This window comes from Sphaerodactylus townsendi, linkage group LG10 (genome assembly GCF_021028975.2).
Source record: "Sphaerodactylus townsendi isolate TG3544 linkage group LG10, MPM_Stown_v2.3, whole genome shotgun sequence".
Lineage (NCBI taxonomy): Eukaryota > Metazoa > Chordata > Lepidosauria > Squamata > Sphaerodactylidae > Sphaerodactylus > Sphaerodactylus townsendi.
Window position 1 is genome coordinate 39,622,183 of NC_059434.1, and position 18,515 is coordinate 39,640,697.

At 39.4% G+C, this 18,515-nt stretch overlaps 1 protein-coding gene across 2 annotated transcripts in view; it reads left to right on the plus strand.

Moving 5' to 3' along the window:
* Positions 1 to 2,583: 2,583 nt before the first annotated feature.
* The window catches only part of SPOCK3 (SPARC (osteonectin), cwcv and kazal like domains proteoglycan 3), a 200,007-nt gene continuing 184,075 nt past the window's right edge, over positions 2,584 to 18,515 (plus strand). Inside the window, exons 1-2 of one of the 2 annotated variants that reach the window (XM_048509463.1) lie at positions 2,584 to 2,749; positions 2,980 to 3,171. In XM_048509463.1, the coding sequence (XP_048365420.1) occupies positions 2,980 to 3,171 (192 nt within the window). In that variant the 5' untranslated portion in view covers positions 2,584 to 2,749. The remainder of the gene's footprint in view (positions 2,750 to 2,979; positions 3,172 to 18,515) is intronic. The other variant, XM_048509464.1, reaches the window with a different exon arrangement.

Sequence of the window (18,515 nt, forward strand, 5' to 3'; positions counted from 1 at the left end):
GATGTGAGTCACAAATCCAAGTGCAGTCAGGCCAATTACCTCAGAGGAGCAAATGAAATGATACAGAGATGCTGTGTGTATAAAAATGGAATGGGAAAGAAGTGGCACGTGTAGAAGCAGGAAAGGTGCTGAAGAAGCACAGAAAGGAAGCAAAAGGTCCTTGGAGTAAAACATTGTTGTCAGTTGAGTAGGTTTAATGATGTTTCGAGACAGGAGCATAAGGATTTCTGTCTGTGGTGTAGCTATAAAAAATGCAAGCCAACAAGGAATTTTGGCATCCCTGCGCGAGTGCTAAGGCCTTTTGTGGCATATCTTCTAGCCAGGGTTTAACTTCAGCCACATCTTTCCTTAATAAGCATTATGGACAACATTTCAGGAAAACAGTGGAGATGTTTTAACTGCTTTATCACAAGGAGAAAGACAGCAAGGAAAGCCGTTATTTCATTGGTGACTAGGCAATTACAGTTGCTTTTCTTGACTGCTAAAGCCTTAACACTTCAGGACAAGGAGGTGTGCAGGCTTCTTTTTCCCCATACACAATTGTTATAGAATTAAGATCTTCTGTCTTCTGAACTTAAATGGCTGTTTGTTGGGGAGAGAATTTTCTGAGGTGGTATTCTATCTCTGGAACTCTCCCTGGGGAAGCAGCTTGGCTCATTAAAAATATAATAAAGTCCAGCACAAAATTGAAATAAATGTGGTTAGTTTTCATTTTATTTTGTTACCACAGACTAAGATTGCTAATTTTTTTGCAATTGTCATGCTAAGTCCATCGAATTGTTATTGTTTTGTTAATATCATCCATATCCATGTAAGCTACTTTGATTTTAAACAGTAGACAGGTGGAATATACATGCCCTCAATATATAATTTCCCTCTAATGCATCTACATGGGAAAGTGACCAGTCAGAGAACTGCTTTCAACTGACAGTTGCTTTGTAAAGACTGCAGACACAGGAGTGCTGTCAGAAGAAAAGGTGGCAACTGTATTCTTCACTTCTTCACCCATGCACTTAACTGGAACAAAGCACTACCAAGTATAGCAGAGTTTATTTGTGAAGATATATGCACAGGACTTTCTTGTAGCAGTAATCAAATGGGCCTTTGAGCAGGTTTTCTATTCGCAAAATCACCATTCTATCTAAGCAGACCTCTTAACATGTCTTTATTTCCCAACTGCTATTTCTTAGCCTTGGTCTATGTAGCATAAAAAGACATGGCCACAGATCAGATTCAAAGGGTTGCTGTGGGAGACCAGTCATCACCAGTGTGGGACCTACCCTAGTTCTAATGATACAATACTTTTCAATCTCTACATAAGGCCCTCAGGACAAACTATGTATAGCCTGGGGGTTTAGACATCATCAATATGCAGATGATACCCAGCTCTATAGATCCTTATCCAAATTCCCTGGTTGCTGTGGTAAATAAGCTAAGAGTGAACAAATTGAAACTAAACCCTGAAAGACAGAGGTAATGTTGGTTGGGAAGGAGATCTTGATGGACATTCTGTTCCCCACTTTTGATAGAATTCAGCTGACCTGTGCTGATTCAGTAAAGAACCTTGGAGTTATACTCGACTGAACTGTAATACTGAAGAAGCAACTTAATGCAGTTGCTAAAACTGAGTCAAGCCGATAAGATGGTCTCTTATTTTGAAATGGCCGAACTGGCCACTTGGATCCACACCAAAGTTAGCATAGACAGCAGACTACCGCAATGCACTGTGCATTGGTCTCCCCTCAAAATCAGTTCTGAAACTCCAACTGGTCTGGAATGCGGCAGCTCAGCTATTATCAGTAACTAGATAAAGCAAGCACATTACTACTCTCATCCTGCAGGTACTTCACTAGCTGCCCATTGGTGACCAGGTTCATTTTTTGGACTTGTGATTGGTTCTGCAACTCTAATCCTGTTGCATTGTTAACTGAATGCCGCATCAACAACTGTATTGACTCCATCCGTGTATTCTGCTTTGAATCCAAGTGAGAAAGGTGGATTATAAATACATAAATAAAGCTGAACCATTTCGCAGGGCACGTAGGGAAAGCTCATGTGCATAATGTATTAATGTAAAATCTCCCTGCAAGTACAACACACACACACACACACACACACACACACACACACACACACACACACACACACACACACACGATATATCCTAGGCAGCCCTTTGTTTGCTATGCATAATTTCACTTACAGGGAATTATTAGTGTAGAGGAACTTTGAAAAATGTCGATTCCTTCAGCAGAAGTTTGCAGCCATTCGGTCCCTCTCCTCTGACCCATCTTGATACTGTCTAGTGAGCGCGCCGCATGTTTGGACCAGGCTTCACTGAATGCCTCAGCCCGTTCTTCTGCGGCACCGTTTCCTCGAGAGAAAGTGACTGCTGCAGCCGCCCACTTCCCCTGGCGCCGCGCAATGGCGCGTGGGGTCGCAGGCCTGCAACGTTTGCAGGTTGCCTCGGTCGCGTGCGGACCAAAGCAGCAGCAGCAGCAGCAGCAGCAGCAGCAGCAGCAGCAGCAGCAGCAGCCCAGGAGCGGGGAGGACTGACTGGCTGGCTGGCGGGAGGAGGAGGCGAAGGCGGAGGAGGAGAGCGCGCGCCGGGCGCCAGGAGCTGAGTGGACGGCTCGAGACGGCGGCGCGTGCGGCAGCGGCAGCTCCAGCAAGAGGCACAGTTGGCAGCGTCGAGCTGCATTTCCAGCAGCGGCAGCCGGCAATCCGGGGCGGCGGGCTTCGCAGCAAGGTGACGACACTTGGGGGGTTCTGCCTTTCCGGAAAAAGAGATTTTTATCCTCTCCAAAAAACTGGAGAAGGAAGGGGGGGGGGGTTTGCTCTTGAATGAATGCCTCTCCCGTTCCCCCCCACCCACTCATTCGCTGCAAGCTCGCACCCCCCCGCCCCCGGGCTTCGGGTTTGTTGGCTTGTTTCTGGCTAACCGGCCGGCCGGGCTTCGTGTCTCTTTCTCTCCCACAGATGCTGAAGGTAGCAGCAGCAGCAGCCTGGGCGTGCGTGTGGGCAGCCGCTTGGTGCAGTCACGCTGGAGCGGTGGCGGCGCCGGGCGCCGGGGGCAGGTCGGACAGCGGCAATTTTCTGGATGATAAACAGTGGCTCACTACTATCTCGCAGTATGATAAGGAGGTCGGACAGTGGAACAAATTCCGAGACGTAAGTCAGCCGGGTCCGCCCCGGTTTCCCGCTTGCTCATCTCGCACTCTTACCTCTCCCTCCATCCCCGGCCCCGATCTGTGAGTCTGCTTACCTGCGTTTGATCGGCGGCCGTGATCACCTTCCCTGCGGAGAAGTTCTTGACTCCCCGCCGCTGGTTTGCACATCCAGCCGATGGTCCCTTCCATTCTCTCCCCCACTCACTTTCTCCATGCACGGTGGTGTTTAATGAACGCAGCTAGTTACACCTGGGGGGTGGGGGGTGGGAAGAGAAGAGGGAGGCAAAAAGATTGCTCCATCTGCTTGAGGGTGCAAAAGTGCAGCTCTGCTTTAAGAGCTTTTCTCTGCAGTGGAGTTGCTGTTCCTGAGTAGTGCAAGGATCGATCCTTAATGGTTTCTTCAAAAGAACTTTTAAGAAAGAAGGGGTGGGGGAAGGGAAGACCATCTTTAGTTGGAAGCACTGAATTGTCTGCCTGAATAAAAGCCTTGATGGATATGCTGTGTGCTTCTAGCTCTGAAAGCCCCATCCCCCTAGTCTTTTTGTATAAGAGAGCATATATAAATTCATTATTTGATAGTGGTTTTTACAGCATGCAGTGTAGGGAATGGTGCTGAAAGGGGTTAAGTTATGATTTTGTTTGCTAGGTGCTTTTCTAAAAAGAGAAGGGGGAGGGATTTGTTCAGTTGGGGGAAAGAGAATACATAGTCCTTCTGTGCTGGAGGTGAAAAACAAGAGAACAGTCATGGGAAGTTAAGAATCTAATTGTCAGTGGAACAGTTAGTGGTGATATTAAGGGTATGGAAAGCTCCCATTGCTAAACCAGAGGATATGTGAATGATACATCCCATTCAAACAGAAGGGAGCCAAATTTTCTGTAAATGGATGTTAGGGAAGTGTAGCTGCTGGTCTGTTTTCCCACTGTTCCGAAGGGTTTGCTTAGTGTTGTGTGTGTGTGTCTCATCCTGCTTATCTCATCTTGCTTTGGAAAACATAGGGTCTATTGCTCATTCAGTTCAGTGTAAGTTACTTTGACAAATGTTGCATGCATGCAACAGGGACCTGAAAGATGCTCTGCAGTTACTAGCTTTTGGGCTTGATTGGATGGGGTGGAGGCATGAAGGGAACCCAGAATCCCAAACAGGCATCCAAGTGTAAGTGAAGGTCCCATTGGAAATGATTGGCAGGTGTATTCAATCTCTAGCTTCATCATGTTCAACAAAGCATTGTGAGACTTTATTTCATTCTTTTAAACTTTGAAACATTGTAGTACACAATATGGATATTTTTGTCCTGATTAAATGTGCATTTCTGTTTTCCATGGCTATTGTGTTGCTTTGGAAAAATCTTTGATCACATAGTCTTATCTTTTTGTTTACCGGGGGTAAACACTTCTTCATTGAATAAAACTTCCTAAAAATGTACATAGGAGAAGTACCTTAGGTATGTGTTTTTGAAAGCAATTTGATATAGTGGAGACTATCTAGAGTTTGTTTTTATTCAACTAAACAGAAAATGTTTTAAATATTTCACACCTGTTTTGTTGCTAGCAATGAACACTTTACTGTCAGCGCTGCCTTGCCTTGAAGTATTATAGGTCTTTAATAAAACTTTAATAAAAGATGCTGGTCTTTAATAAAAATTTAATAAAAGATGCTGCCAGGCTAGTGTGGTACCCTGTGCCTTTGATTCTGAGAGGATCTCATTTTCCTATGTCAGTTCATACTGTCAACATTCATAGGAAAGTTTAATTCCCTCCAGGTTGGTGTGTTCTGCTGTTTCTTGTAATATTGCAGTAAACTGTTTTCTAGTCATGTATCCATCAGGTACTAGATTACCTTAATCCAGAGCTGTTGCCATTGTGATATAGCTTGTCTAAACTTCTATTTCAGCCTCTGCTGAAAAGGAATGTTTCAGCAGCTGTTGACCTCCTTTGTTCACTTTTGCTAATAGTGGAATTCATAAACATTGACAGTGAAGCAGTATTACAGGAAAAGTGTACATGTACTATTTAGGGACCTCTCAGATGTCAACTGAGAACTATGAAGTTGTTTGGTTCAGTTGTTTGATTGGATCTGTTGATTATACTGGAATACCAATACCACAACAATATAATATTATATAAAGACTGAATTTGTGTTAGCAGTTTAATTGTAAATAAGTAGATGTCTTTATAAGAAGCACTGGAGGGCAATTACAAGAGAATTGTTTATAAGCATTAACCTTTGCTTTCATGATTTTGACCATCAGCCTAAAATGCACTAGATAGATAGACATTCACACATCGAAGCTTATTGTTTCTTTGGTGTTAGAATTTCTGTTAACGCTTTTAAAAGAAAATTGTTTTGAGATATTAACAGGTATTCTTAGTCTATGATTGCCTTCTATGCTGGAGTAGTAGTGGTGTTATTCCTTTTGAGTATGTTGTCTCTTGTTGGATATAAACAATAGCACAAATGAATAGCTAAACAGTTGATCAGGTTGCATATATCTACTGTAAAATGTGACTTAGTAGTTCACTACTAAAGTTGTATTTCATTGCATTAGATAACGATTGGGTTGTAACCCTGATTTTATCATATGGTTATTGGAAGCATGACAATGTGCAATTACTGTAGAATGATGTACATTTCTTCTGTGGCACTGTCTTGATAGGGTATACACTAAAAGATTACAGCAGTAGTATTGGTCAGTGAATTTCATTCATATTCTACCCTTCTATCCAGGATTTCCCTCTTCCGGCCTTTAGAGAGATGTTAGGCTGAGAGGAGGGGGGGGGGATGATGGGGCCAAGGTCAGGCAGTGAGCTTTATAGCAGAGTGGTGTTTTTTGATCCTGGTTCTTCCTAGCCCCAGATCAATGGTATAACCACTGCATGATACTCATTCTTGACTGCATGAAGAAAAACTAGGAAAAGGTGTAAAAAAGAGTTTTGAAGTCCTAATGCCAACTGGTTTTTTCAGCAGATGCTTCATTGCCTCTTTACTGGCATATAAGCTTTCTCAGTCACAGTGTTTCTATAATGAGACAAAATCAACTTGCTTATTATGCTTTCACTGATGTGGTGATTAAGGTCACAGGAACCTGTGATAAGAAAAGATATGATAATCTTAATATAGAAAAAAAAGCATATGATAAACTGTAGTATACATCTGAATTGGTAAGCAGAATTTATGTTTATTTTTCGAATAAAGCATGAATGAGAAATGCTGTACTTGGTTAGAAATACAATCCTTAAATCAGGTATTCTGAAGTGGCAGCTGTGATACGAAAAGAAAAGTCACTGTGAAGTGAGCAAATATTCCGGATAACTAAAAGAAATGATGTAAGTTGTAACATTTTGAGTATTTTATTTAGGTCTCTTTCAAAGCTTCAGGAGTTATTTTAAATGGTGTATTAAAACTGCAGTGTATGTACAAAAAAATTCAGTTTGGACCAGGACAGCATAAATATATTCAGCACTCCCTGCCTAGAATTTTTTCTATGAACATAGGAAGGATATAGAATGTTTAATAAACTGTAGTAAATTGCAATATCAACATGCTTTTTGCAAGACAAAAAAAATCCTGACTATCTAAGGGGTAATTCTGGTGTGAAAAGAAGTATTTAAAGGCTTAGCTTAGGAGTTAACTGACAAGATTGATTAATGTGTAAGATAATGACCCTGACTTCTGGCTCATTGGCTCAGCTTTCCAGAGATAATTTAGAACACAATGAAGGAGAATAGAGAGTACTTCAGAAGAATTGTTCATAATAAGCGAATGTCTTAAACTAATGTTGGCTTCACATTACATTATTGCAAGTTTCCCTGATGACTTATAATGTTGGTATTGGATTAAATTGAATTAATCACTAAACTGTATTACTTACATGTTCTAAATATTAAAAAATCCTTACTGTACAGAAATGGCTTGTAATTTAATTTAAGGTATTTCGTGTGGCAAGCTAGAGGGAAGTTATTGAACAGATGTGGAAAGAACTGTGAAGCAGAAGAAAATGTATGTGTCAAGACTATATACTAATTCTGCTGCTTAAGTCGAGTTTTGTTGGCATTAGTGAAATATGGCCCATGGTATTTAAACAGAGATACCAGTTGATCTGAGAAAAACATTTTAGTTGAAGACCAAACTGTGACTTGTTTTCTCTAATCTATGGATGGCTTCACATTGAATGGAGGCCTGTGGGAATTAATCAGTTTAGCTCCTGTATGTTCAAAATTGTCATGTTGCTTTCTTGTCCATGGAAGAAAGTTCCTCTGTCTTTTTTCTTTCTGGGTAACAAGTAGTTTGTAAGGTGGGGAGTTTGGGTGGGAAATGTCTAATTGAGAAAAGATTAAATATGCACCCTTACTCCTGTCAGGTCTTCGCTGAACCAGAAGGCTGTTGAGGAGATTTTGCATTTTTTCAACTCAAAAAATGCAATTGCAGCGCTGTTTCTAATATATACATTGGTCCCTGTAGCTTCTGGAAATGTTTGCCATTTTTCATACATGCTGGAGAGTGAGACTAAAGGTGGTAGAACGCCCTATACCACACTACATATGGTGAATTTCAGTTGTGTATGGTTCTTGCATTATTTTTTCTAGTAGAAAGAAAAAGCAGAGGAAAAAGCTTTACCCCATCATTTTGCTTACTGTGCTAGCTTCCTATTTGTAAGGAGTTTTTACCATGGTAGACTTTCAAAAATATGATTCTCTGTATCCTCCACTTGCAGTCTGAATTGGTGGAATTTATTCCATCCCCTTCTTCTCATAAATCATAAGTTGGTGGAAGTGTTCATATCTAAAATGTGGTGCATGCCTCTTAATGTTACAGGATTAACTTGAATGAAGTATGATTGTGCCAAACATTTTACTTCATTCTAAGCATAGTGATGGATGTGAGACATAAGCAGATTCCTCATGGACCAAAAACAGCGATGTGAAAATGGTGTAAAGCCTTTTACACCATTTTACACCATTTTCAAACCGTTTTCACACTCCTGTTTTTGGCCCAAGCGGAATCCACCATAGTTTGGTGGTATACCATTTATAGCCCTTCCTCACTCATTGTCAAGTATAAAGAAGAATTGTACTCTTATAGATCCATTCCGCACAACACAAACAAAATGTCTTGCAGACATTTTAAAAAGAACCATTTTGGCTTTTTTTGTCCTCATATCATGGAAAATAAAAGTGTTCTGGGGAAAGCGATTATTTTGTTAGCTCCCCCCCCCATTCACTTTTGGTTGATGCAGCTTATGCCTGCCATTTTCTGCTATTTGAGGCTTTTCCATGCTGCCCACCTTTTGCAGAAGTTTCCCATGGACGTTTGCTCTGCTTGCAGATCATCTACTCGCCATTTCCATTTGCAAAATACAAATGAATAAAGTTAGTTTTCATTGCTGATTCTGCTCATGTGTCTCTTTTTTTAAAAAAATGAGGTGTCTTTGAAGCCAGGCAGACTCAGTATGAGATTCGCAGCCAATTTTCATTTCGAGTTTTCATAGTTTCAAAAGCACCTAATTGAAATCAACAACAACAAAAAAGGAAGAACGACACATGTACAGAATTGGCTGTGAAAACTAACTTTATTCATGTACTTTACAAATGGAAATGGCAAGCAGATGAACTGCAAGCAGAGCAAACATCTGTGGAAATCTTCTACAAATGGCAGGTGGCATGGAGAAGCCTGAAGTGGCAGGCGCAAGTTGCAAAAACCAAAAGTGAGAGCTGCCACAAGTTGGATGGAAAAAAAATAAAATGTTTCCTACTATCTGCACAGCAAGCAGAAAACATTTTCAAAGTAACTTCAGGAAAAAAGTCACTAGTTTAGAGTTTTCAAAAACGTCTATTTTGAGCAAAAATAAAATGTCTTCCAAACTTTTTTGGGAAACCCTGTGCAGAATTCCACCCCAAAATGCTTTCCAAAAAATGTCCTGAAGACATTTTTATTTGTGTTGTGTGGAATGGGCCATAAAATCTGGGGGATAAATATTGTTTGGAAGAGGGAAATGGACTGTAGATGTTGGTATAAGCAGCCGGAACAAAATTTGCACACTAAATTACAAGAATGAGACCCTTGTGGCAGCAACTTATCGTCTTTTTATTTGGGCCTCTGTTCACATTAGCCACTTCTAACAGCTATTCAGTGACACCCCATCTAAGAACAGAGTCTGAGAATAAAGTTGACAGCACCTAAGCAGTGCCAAGCAATTGCGCAGCTGTGCAGTTTTAAGTAGGCTTGATTATTTTTACCTGAGGTACTAGCTTTTTGGAGTTCTTGCCAGTGGTTTTTTAAATTCATTTACTACATGGTATAATACAAAACTAAATCTACTTGTTCATTAAAGAATACATTCTTGCAATTTTGTGATGTCGCTAAGAAACTATTAGAAAGATGCAGTGCCATAAGAACAGGATTGATTCTTAATATAATTCACAGAAACAGGTTTGGTCTGTGGCCTAGTGATGCTCCCAGACATGCCCTTACTCTCCTGTAGGAAAAAAAAAATATTGATGGCTTTGAAAGGCCTAATATTTGTTAATTTGGTTCTGAGTGCGTTTCAAAGAGCTTTAAATCTATAAATGAGGCAGGACAGAGCTCATCAAGAGCCGCTTACTTTTACAGTCTGTGTTCTATAAATGGATAGCAGAGGTGAGTACAATTCTGCCATCATGGTGTGTTGAAAACAGAGATGGGAAGGAATGTGTTCATTGGGATCCCAAATCTGGAAATTTGTTTTTGTAATTGGTGAAGTCTATTTAGTTTAGGTATGTTGAGAAATCTTTTAGTTGATTCCACCCTTAGCTGAAATTACATTATTTTTAAGGGTTTTAACTTTGACTTTGACCTACTACATAAAAATTGGGCTACACTGATAGACACCTCTAGGGACAAGAACTTCACGTGATTTTGGCAGCTTATCTCCAAAGGACTCTGCCCAGGAAGTTCCTTTTCAAATTCCCCCTCTTTTATCTCCATCTCGCAGTGGTGGGAACACTACGACAACATCTTCCATAACCCTGATGTCACTTCTCAATCGACTGATGATTTCTTACCTTCACCCTCTGACTGGCTGCCAATCACCCCTGCCAACTTGCTACATTTAATTGGCCATCTTAAATGAGGAAAAACTCCAGGCCCTGATGGATTATTTCCAGAAATTTTCATCAACCATTGTGATCTCTGGGCCCCCACGTTAGCCTCACTATTTACTTTGATCAACAGTTACGGACATCTCTCTAAAGTGTGGACTGAGGCCACAATTGTTTCAGTCTTTAAGAAAGGTGACCTTGACACTTCATCCAACTACAGGCCTATCAGCCTGCTTTCTGTGCCAGGGAAACTATGCATGAGCCACCTTCTCTAGAAACTCCTAGAATGCACCAAGCCTATATTAGGCCCTGAGCAAATTGGTTTTGTTAAAGGTCACTCAACCTATGACCACTGCATAGTCTGGAGACATCTTGCAGAGAAATACAGTAGAACCAACGTGAACAGCTTATTTGTTGCCTTCTTGGACCTAAAGAGTGCCTTCAACTCTGTTTCCAGACAGCTCTTATGGAACAAGCTGAAAATGTTAGGTATCAACCCATGCCTTCTACATTTAATCTAGAAACTTTATTCCTCATTGGCTTGCAGAATTCACTGCACTTCTTCTGGTCTCTACTCCAACGAAATCACCTCTAACAAAGGTGTCAAATAGGGTTGCATTCTTGCTCCTCTTCTATTTAATTTATTCCAGAATGACCTTATAAGATTCCTTCCATCTATGTACTCTAGTCTTGACGGACGACCTTTAGCGGCATTACTCTACACAGACAATACAGTGCTTCTCTTTCGCACGAAAGTGGGACTGACCTGCCTACTATGAGCCTTCATCATTTACTGCGACCATAATCACCTCTTCATTAACTATGGAAAAACAAAAATTATGATTTTCAACAAGTCCTGGAAGCCTCAGTCTTGGCACATCAAGGGAAACAGCATCGAACAAATCAAGAACTTTAATTATCTGGGCATCCACTTTCAATTTAATTTGAAATGGACAGCACATCATAAACACATTTTTTTGGCTGCAAACCAGAGTGTAGCGACAATCAGACGGTTCTTTCACACCAAGGGTGGACAATATGTCCCTGCGATCCTGAGAGCTTAGAAGTTCCCTCATCTCTGAAACTGTTGATTTGCCTCTGACAAGGCAAAAATTTGCGTTTTGCTGTGTGATCAAAATAACCAAACGTCTGAAGATGTGGCAAAATTCTTCATGCTAGCCCAGCACTCCTTCTTTTATCTGAACATTTAACTATTCCCTTTATTTGCATAGGTTTTTTATTTTTATCCTGTTTTATTATTTACTTATTACTATTTATTATCTGTCAATGTCAATAACGGTTTGATGATGATGATGAACTTTGACTTTTAAGCCAGTTCATATGACAAGCTGATGCAGTAGTTAAGCAACAAGCTTATCAAGAGAAAAGCTTATTGCAGATGACAAGTACTGTGGTCTTGAATAGGTTAAATGAAATAGATGGTTTATTCAGTAGCAGCTGTCTTTTTCTATGTCAAAGAGAAGTTTTATTCTGTATTCATAAAAGATAAATTCAGACTTGGGTTAGTAGAGAGGGATTTGTTGAAGTCAGTAAAGCACAGTTGAACTTTGAAAAGCAGTCATTGTATATGTATTTATCTAGAAATTGTATAGTGCTAATGAAGGACTTGAAGACCTGTAAAGCTAGAGTAGTGCTGTTCAACTCTGGGTTAGTAAAACTCTATTGTAGAGAGAAACTCTATTGTAGAGAGGAGCAGCAGTGGCGTAGGGGGTTAAGAGCTCATGTATCTAATCTGGAGGAACCGGGTTTGATTCCCTGCTCTGCCACTTGAGCTGTGGAGGCTTATCTGGGGAATTCAGATTAGCCTGTGCACTCCCACACATGCCAGCTGGGTGACCTTGGGCTAGTCACAGCTTCTCGGAGCTCTCTCAGCCCCACCTACCTCACAGGATGTTTGTTGTGAGGGGGGAAGGGAAAGGAGTTTGAAAGCCCCTTTGAGTCTCCTGCAGGAGAGAAAGGGGGGATATAAATCCAAACTCTTCTTCTTCTTCTTCTTCTTCTTCTTCTTCTTCTTAAAATGGGGGAAGAGCATATAGGCCCGTGGTGGCGAACCTTTGGCACTCCAGATGTTATGAACTACAATTCCCATCAGCCCCTGCCAGGATGGCCAATTGGCCATGCTGGCAGGGGCTGATGGGAATTGTAATAACATCTGGAGTGCCAAAGGTTTGCCACCACTGATATAGGCAGCTCATGGTCAACTTATGAATGGCCAGTAGCGGAAAAAAAAGAACTTTGGAGTTCACTAAATGGATGTTATTTGGCCTCGGTGGCATTAGTTGAAAGAAGCTGATTTTGTCCCTGGATATCTTAGAGTTTGTCCTTCTTTAGATTGGCCTTGTAATCTCAAGTAAAGTAGATCACTGCTTCATCTTGTCTTTATCGTCTTTCTCTAAACAAATAATCTTTCTTTTACTTGCCTGAGGACATTTAGTAGATATGGATATCCACCATTAGTCTTGTCTTATGTCTTTAATCTTATTGAAATTGGCTCTTACCATCTGTGCTTATTATACTGTAGCTATTATAAATAGCATTGTCATGTAGGAATAGGTGGGGGAAGCAGCCTTTTTTCTTGCTTTATAGCAAGTTCGGAAAAGCAGTAGATAGAAATCAAGTACAGCAAGTTTGACATGCCCAAAGTTTTCCTCCCCCCCCCCCCACACAAATGCATGGTTTCCTCTTTTCTGCTTTTAAGAATGTAATACCAAAGATAGAAATACCAAAGATAGCTTGGATCTAAATTTAACATTGCTACTAGCATGAACATTTGAATACAAGAAACTCCAGCAACCTGAGCTGATCTTTAAATATTATTTCTGATAACAATTGCCTGGTGGTTGCTGTTAAGTGTTTTAAAATAGACATAGATTATCGCACTCAATGTACACATACATCTGTACTGTGTTAGCCTTCGCTATTCAATTAGGACTTCCCAATCTTATTACCTGATAAGATTACCTTATAACAAGATTGCTCATAGTTAATTTAAGAAGACTAAATTTAGTGATGTCATAGAACTAGTTATGTAGTAAAATAGGTTGGTTTGAGAACTAGAAAACTTATTTTAACTTATGAGGATAAATCTCACTTAAAAAAAGTTTTTGACCTTAAAAACACAGCACTTGTCATCTGCAAGAAGCTTTTCTCCTGATAAGCTTGTTGCTTAACTACTGCGTCAGCTTGTCATGTGAACTGGCTTTCTCTTAGCATGGATTCATCATATTGTCAACAACAAAGATTGGTTCAGAGTTGTGCTGAATGAAACTGAATCCCTTTTTGTAGTATAAATCTTTGTAGAATATCATTCTGCTATAGTAAGTGCAGTTGAGTATGGAAGTAGACTTTTGTGCATGAATAATCCATCTTGATAGAGGCTATGGTGTAGACCTAGCTGCTGCACCGAGGAAAATGCTGTGTTTAGCCTTGGATTACATTTACAGAGTTTCCATATTGTCATTTCTGTTTACTATTATAGTATTGAATATCTATTACAGACTGAATTAGCAGGTTCTACGTACTCTTATCACCTCTAACAGGTTGTAAAGCTGTGTTGGTTGGTGGTGTCATTTATCTCTATTGTGGGGGATACTAATCTGCAACACCCTGTTTCTTACTGCAAGCAAGGGTATCTAGATAAAGCTCCTATCTGTTCAGTGTTTTATATGTCCAATCGAAAGCAAAACCATCCACCAATAATGTAGAGTTTCATGAGTTTCCATGAGTTTTTGGGATATCTTGTGACGTAATACTATGTTCTGTGTCCTGCCCAGTATATTGACTCTATTTGTATCATCATGTATATTACTGTGAACTCTACTCTTATATATAGCCTAACACATAGTTTTCAAAGGTCCTTTTTGTTACTTTGAGTTCTTGGAAAGATAATACATTGCAGCAAAAATTGCATTGTCCTCTGACCATTTCGATATCAGGCATAAAAGATTCTGTTAATTTTTCTTGCACTGGCCTTGAAAAAAATATTAGTATTAAATACTGATCATACCCAGTGAAGCCACTGTGAATTATCTGTGCTGATTTTTTAAAACCTGTCACTCATTTTCTTTTCCCTCTAAAACTCCTTAAATAACCTAATTCATGGAACAAGACTAAAAATGTTAATTTATTTTATTACTCTGCTTATTCTCTATGGAAAGTCACACTGTATTTTGCTACATTTTCATTGTTCTCTTGTGTGCTTTCTGATTTTAGGAATATGTACCCAGCAGCATAATTTTGTCTACTGTTCTCATGCTGCATTTCCTCAAATCATGCAAGTGAATAGTTTGAACTAAAAAGCTTCCTTTTTATGTAGTTTCATTTGTAACGTGGCACTTAACTCCCCAACAGAAACATTATGGGTACTGTGCCTAAGGATTCTTTAAAAGTGGAAGGGTGTCCCCCACCCGATCAAACCCTTGAGACTTATCTTCAGATGGAGAAGGAAATAAGGGAGGTGACTAAAGCAGATAATGTTATTATACTGGGAGACTTCAACTATCCTCACATTGAATGGATAAATATGTGCTATAGAAATGAAATTCCTAGACATCATAAATGACTGTGTACTGGAACAGTTGGTAAAAGAGCCAGTTGGGGGGAGGGACTATTAAACTTGCTTCTGAGAATAGCTCAAAACCTGGTGAGAAATGTATTTGTTTCACCAGTTGGGAACAGTGACCACAGTGAAACATTTATCCCTACAATCCAAAACTGTAACATTTGATTTCAAAAGAGAAAATGCTACAAAAATGAGGGAAATAGTTAAAAGGGTGTTAAAAGGAAACACAGGGGAGTCAGATCTCTAAAGGATGCTTGGAAACTATTTGAAAGCTCATAAACAGAAGTCCAGATCTAATACTTTCCCCAGGTTAGGAAAGGCAATGTCAAGTCTAAAAGAATGCCTATATGCTTAACAATGCAAGTCAAGGAAGCTGTAGTAAGAGGCTTCTTTTTAAAAGTAGAAGGTCGATCTCAATGAATTGAACAGAATGAACCACAGTTTCTGGCAAAATAAATATAATTGTGTGTATTGAGTGCCATCAAGTTGCTTACAACTAATAGACAAGAAAAAAGCAAATTTGAGAGCAGGTTGCTAAAAGCATCGAGACAAACAATCCCAGTTCTACTGGGCAACAGGGGAAGGCCTCAGCCTCCATTCTATGCCCTGTCATTGGCCCTCCAGAGGAACTGGTTGTCCACTGTGTGAGACAGGATGCTGGAGGGTGCTTCTTTTTGTTCTTAACTTTACCTTTTTGTATCTTGTCCCCATCCACTGTCAGAGGTTTTTTTTTTAGTTCCTTTCATTGAGTATTTTTCTGACTGCTACTTAATTTTGGGGGTTTTAAAATCAGTGTATGTGGGAAATGTTAGGGTGACTCATCTCATCTCCATTTGGCTATTTGAAAAAAGAACAATTGGGTAAGAAAATAGGTTAATTTAGCTGGAGAATTCCATATAGCAATGATTATGATGAACTGAGTAATTTCCTGAGGCAATTTTGTTTAGATTAGTCACATTTTTGTAACCAGTGGCTTTGTGTAATTTGCAATGTTATTATGTGTTTTCCCTGATGGTGTATACACTGTTGTCTCAGAGGCAAGCTCAGCCTATTGTGGTTGCTATGCATTTCTGTGTTCTCAACTTGTTATTCTGAGAATACTCTCATATATTCTTACAACTTTTGTAACAGAGAGGATGTGATCCTTCGAGAACTTTTGTTGCCTGCCAGTGTACAAAGAGAAACATGAAAGCATTTTCAAACAGCCTTCAAAACAAATTGTAGCATTACAAGTTGGGTTTCGTGGTAGGTGTGAGGTCTGTGTTTTAAGCTGATAAAAAGGCCCAATACATAGGATACATGGGTCACTGGTGAGCCCATGGACATTGGAGGAGAGATCTGTGCTTTTTCAGAAAGTTGGTGCATTTATTTGTATATTAGTATTGACAGCTATGAGTCTGCCAGACTGATAGAGAGACAGCATTCAGAGTAATGATTAAGAGGGAATTTTCTGAATGTTTGAATTGAGTGTGTAAGGTGTCCCTCATCATAATATATGTTGAGCAGTCATGATTTGTATTAATGACAGTAATGTTAGTTGTTGCACTAATAAGTCCATAGGATGGTTCCTTAATGGTGATATTAATTTTGCAACCTGAAATTAATTATTTTCGTTAGCTTTTTATGTAAATTGTCTCTCTCATTGATTCTTCAATGTGATGTAGGTATGAAAACAAAAGATCTAAGAGCAAATCTTTTTCTTAGTGCTAACATAAGATGCTGCAAGAAAGCCATAGATAATATTTCCACATAACTGCCATAATAAATAATGATAGAAGAAATAGATTTCTGAATAGCTTGTATCTTAATTCATACTAGAAATTATACGCTGATGCCCTTTGCAAAGAGGCCGGAAGAGGTTGCAAGAGCTTGGGCACAGGGGTCAGAGGCAGAAGTGTTCAAGGTCCCATAGCCTTTAAAATTTGTACAATCTTGACAGCATATCAGCTGGATTTTAAACAACTCACAGCAAAGATGGAGACTCACAATACATCTGCTAACAGTAACAGAAAGTAACTGTCATTAGCAATATCTGTTTTCACCCCTTTTGTTTTTATTTTTGGCAGTCTTGTTTAATGTTAATAAAATTAATAAAAATATGTACATTGATAGTTATATAAAAGGTTTGTAACAAGATGTTCATGTAATGATAAAACGTGTAATATTTGTTCATTCCTTGTGACTCTCAATCATTTGAAGTTTATTCTATGTGGCTCTTAGGTTAAGAAAGTTTGACCATCCCTGGTCCATATAGTAGTGCTATTCACACTTACATCGTGCCTTTGGATCCTGCCCGGTATATATTTATTTGATGTCCTATTGTAACACAGTATATTTATATAATCTTGATTTCTACAATCTCACCCAGCCCATTCTTGGAGCAATGCAGACCACATGGATTGGATTTGTGCTTTTATGCTTCAGCAGGATGTCCAATGTTTGAATGATGGATCGGATGGGATAGCACCATCCCAATCTTTTGCTCTACTTGCAAGTGAATAGGGCTTCCCTGTTTACTTATGCTGGGTTATGTCTGCAGCATGTTTCATTTTGCTTTCCTGAAAATATTGCTCATAATTTATTTTATGATAGTTTTCCTATTTATTTGGACTTATGCCTGCCTCTTTATTCTCAAATTAATTTTGGCCTATGTGAATTGCTCATACATTTATACTGGAAATAAGCAATGACAATCTCTGCATTTTTTGCTGAAATAATATATAGGTAAAGCTTTGCTAGCTGACTCCTGGGATAATGTCACTGACTTTGTTTATGGGGTGGTTTGTCACTGCCCTCCCCAGTCATCTACACTTGACCCCAAGCAAGCTGGGTACTCATTTTACCAATCTTGGAAGGATGAGTCAAAGTATAAGAGATAAATTCATAAGGAAAACTTTGTAAGCTATATATTGTATGGATAAGACAAAATTACATTTTTAAAAATAGTAAGCTTAATACGTTAACCATGTGTTCTCATGGAAATCAGTCAGCAATGATTAAAGCTACTTGATTAAGATTCCATATTTATGTGAAACTGGTTTAGCTTGTTAGGGACATTTATACTAAGTAGATTTATAAACCCATCCACAGGTCTAGGTGGCCAGACATGGTGCTGCAGTTGTGGTGCCCCACCACCCCCAAGGCCGCTTCTAGGTGGCACAGGAAGGCTGCACAAGTTTGATAACCTTCCCACTTGTGAAGCCCCTATTGGGTTTCATAGACTTACCATATATACTCGTGTATAAGTCGACCCACATATAAGTTGAGGCACCTAATTTTACCACAAAAAACTGGGAAAACGTATTGACTCGCGTATAAGTCGAGGGTGGGAAATGCAGCAGCTGCTGGTAAATTTCAAAAATAAAAATAGATGCCAATAAAATTACATCAATTGAGGCATCAGTAGGTTAAATGTTTTTGAATATTTATTTCAAAGAAAAACAGTAAACTGGCTCTGTAAGTGGAAAAGAGGGTCAACAAGAACAATATGGTATCAACAATAACTTTTAAAAAGTGCAAAAAAAACCTTTAGCCCATCAACCAGCAACCAAGCTAAAACACAAGAGTTAAAATCCTTCAAAACTGGATTCCTCACCATCATCTGTATGTCCAAATGTAACCCAACTTAGATTTTAAAGAGGGATATTATCAGAAATGGAAAATCTACTATTAGCTTCCATTGTAAACAA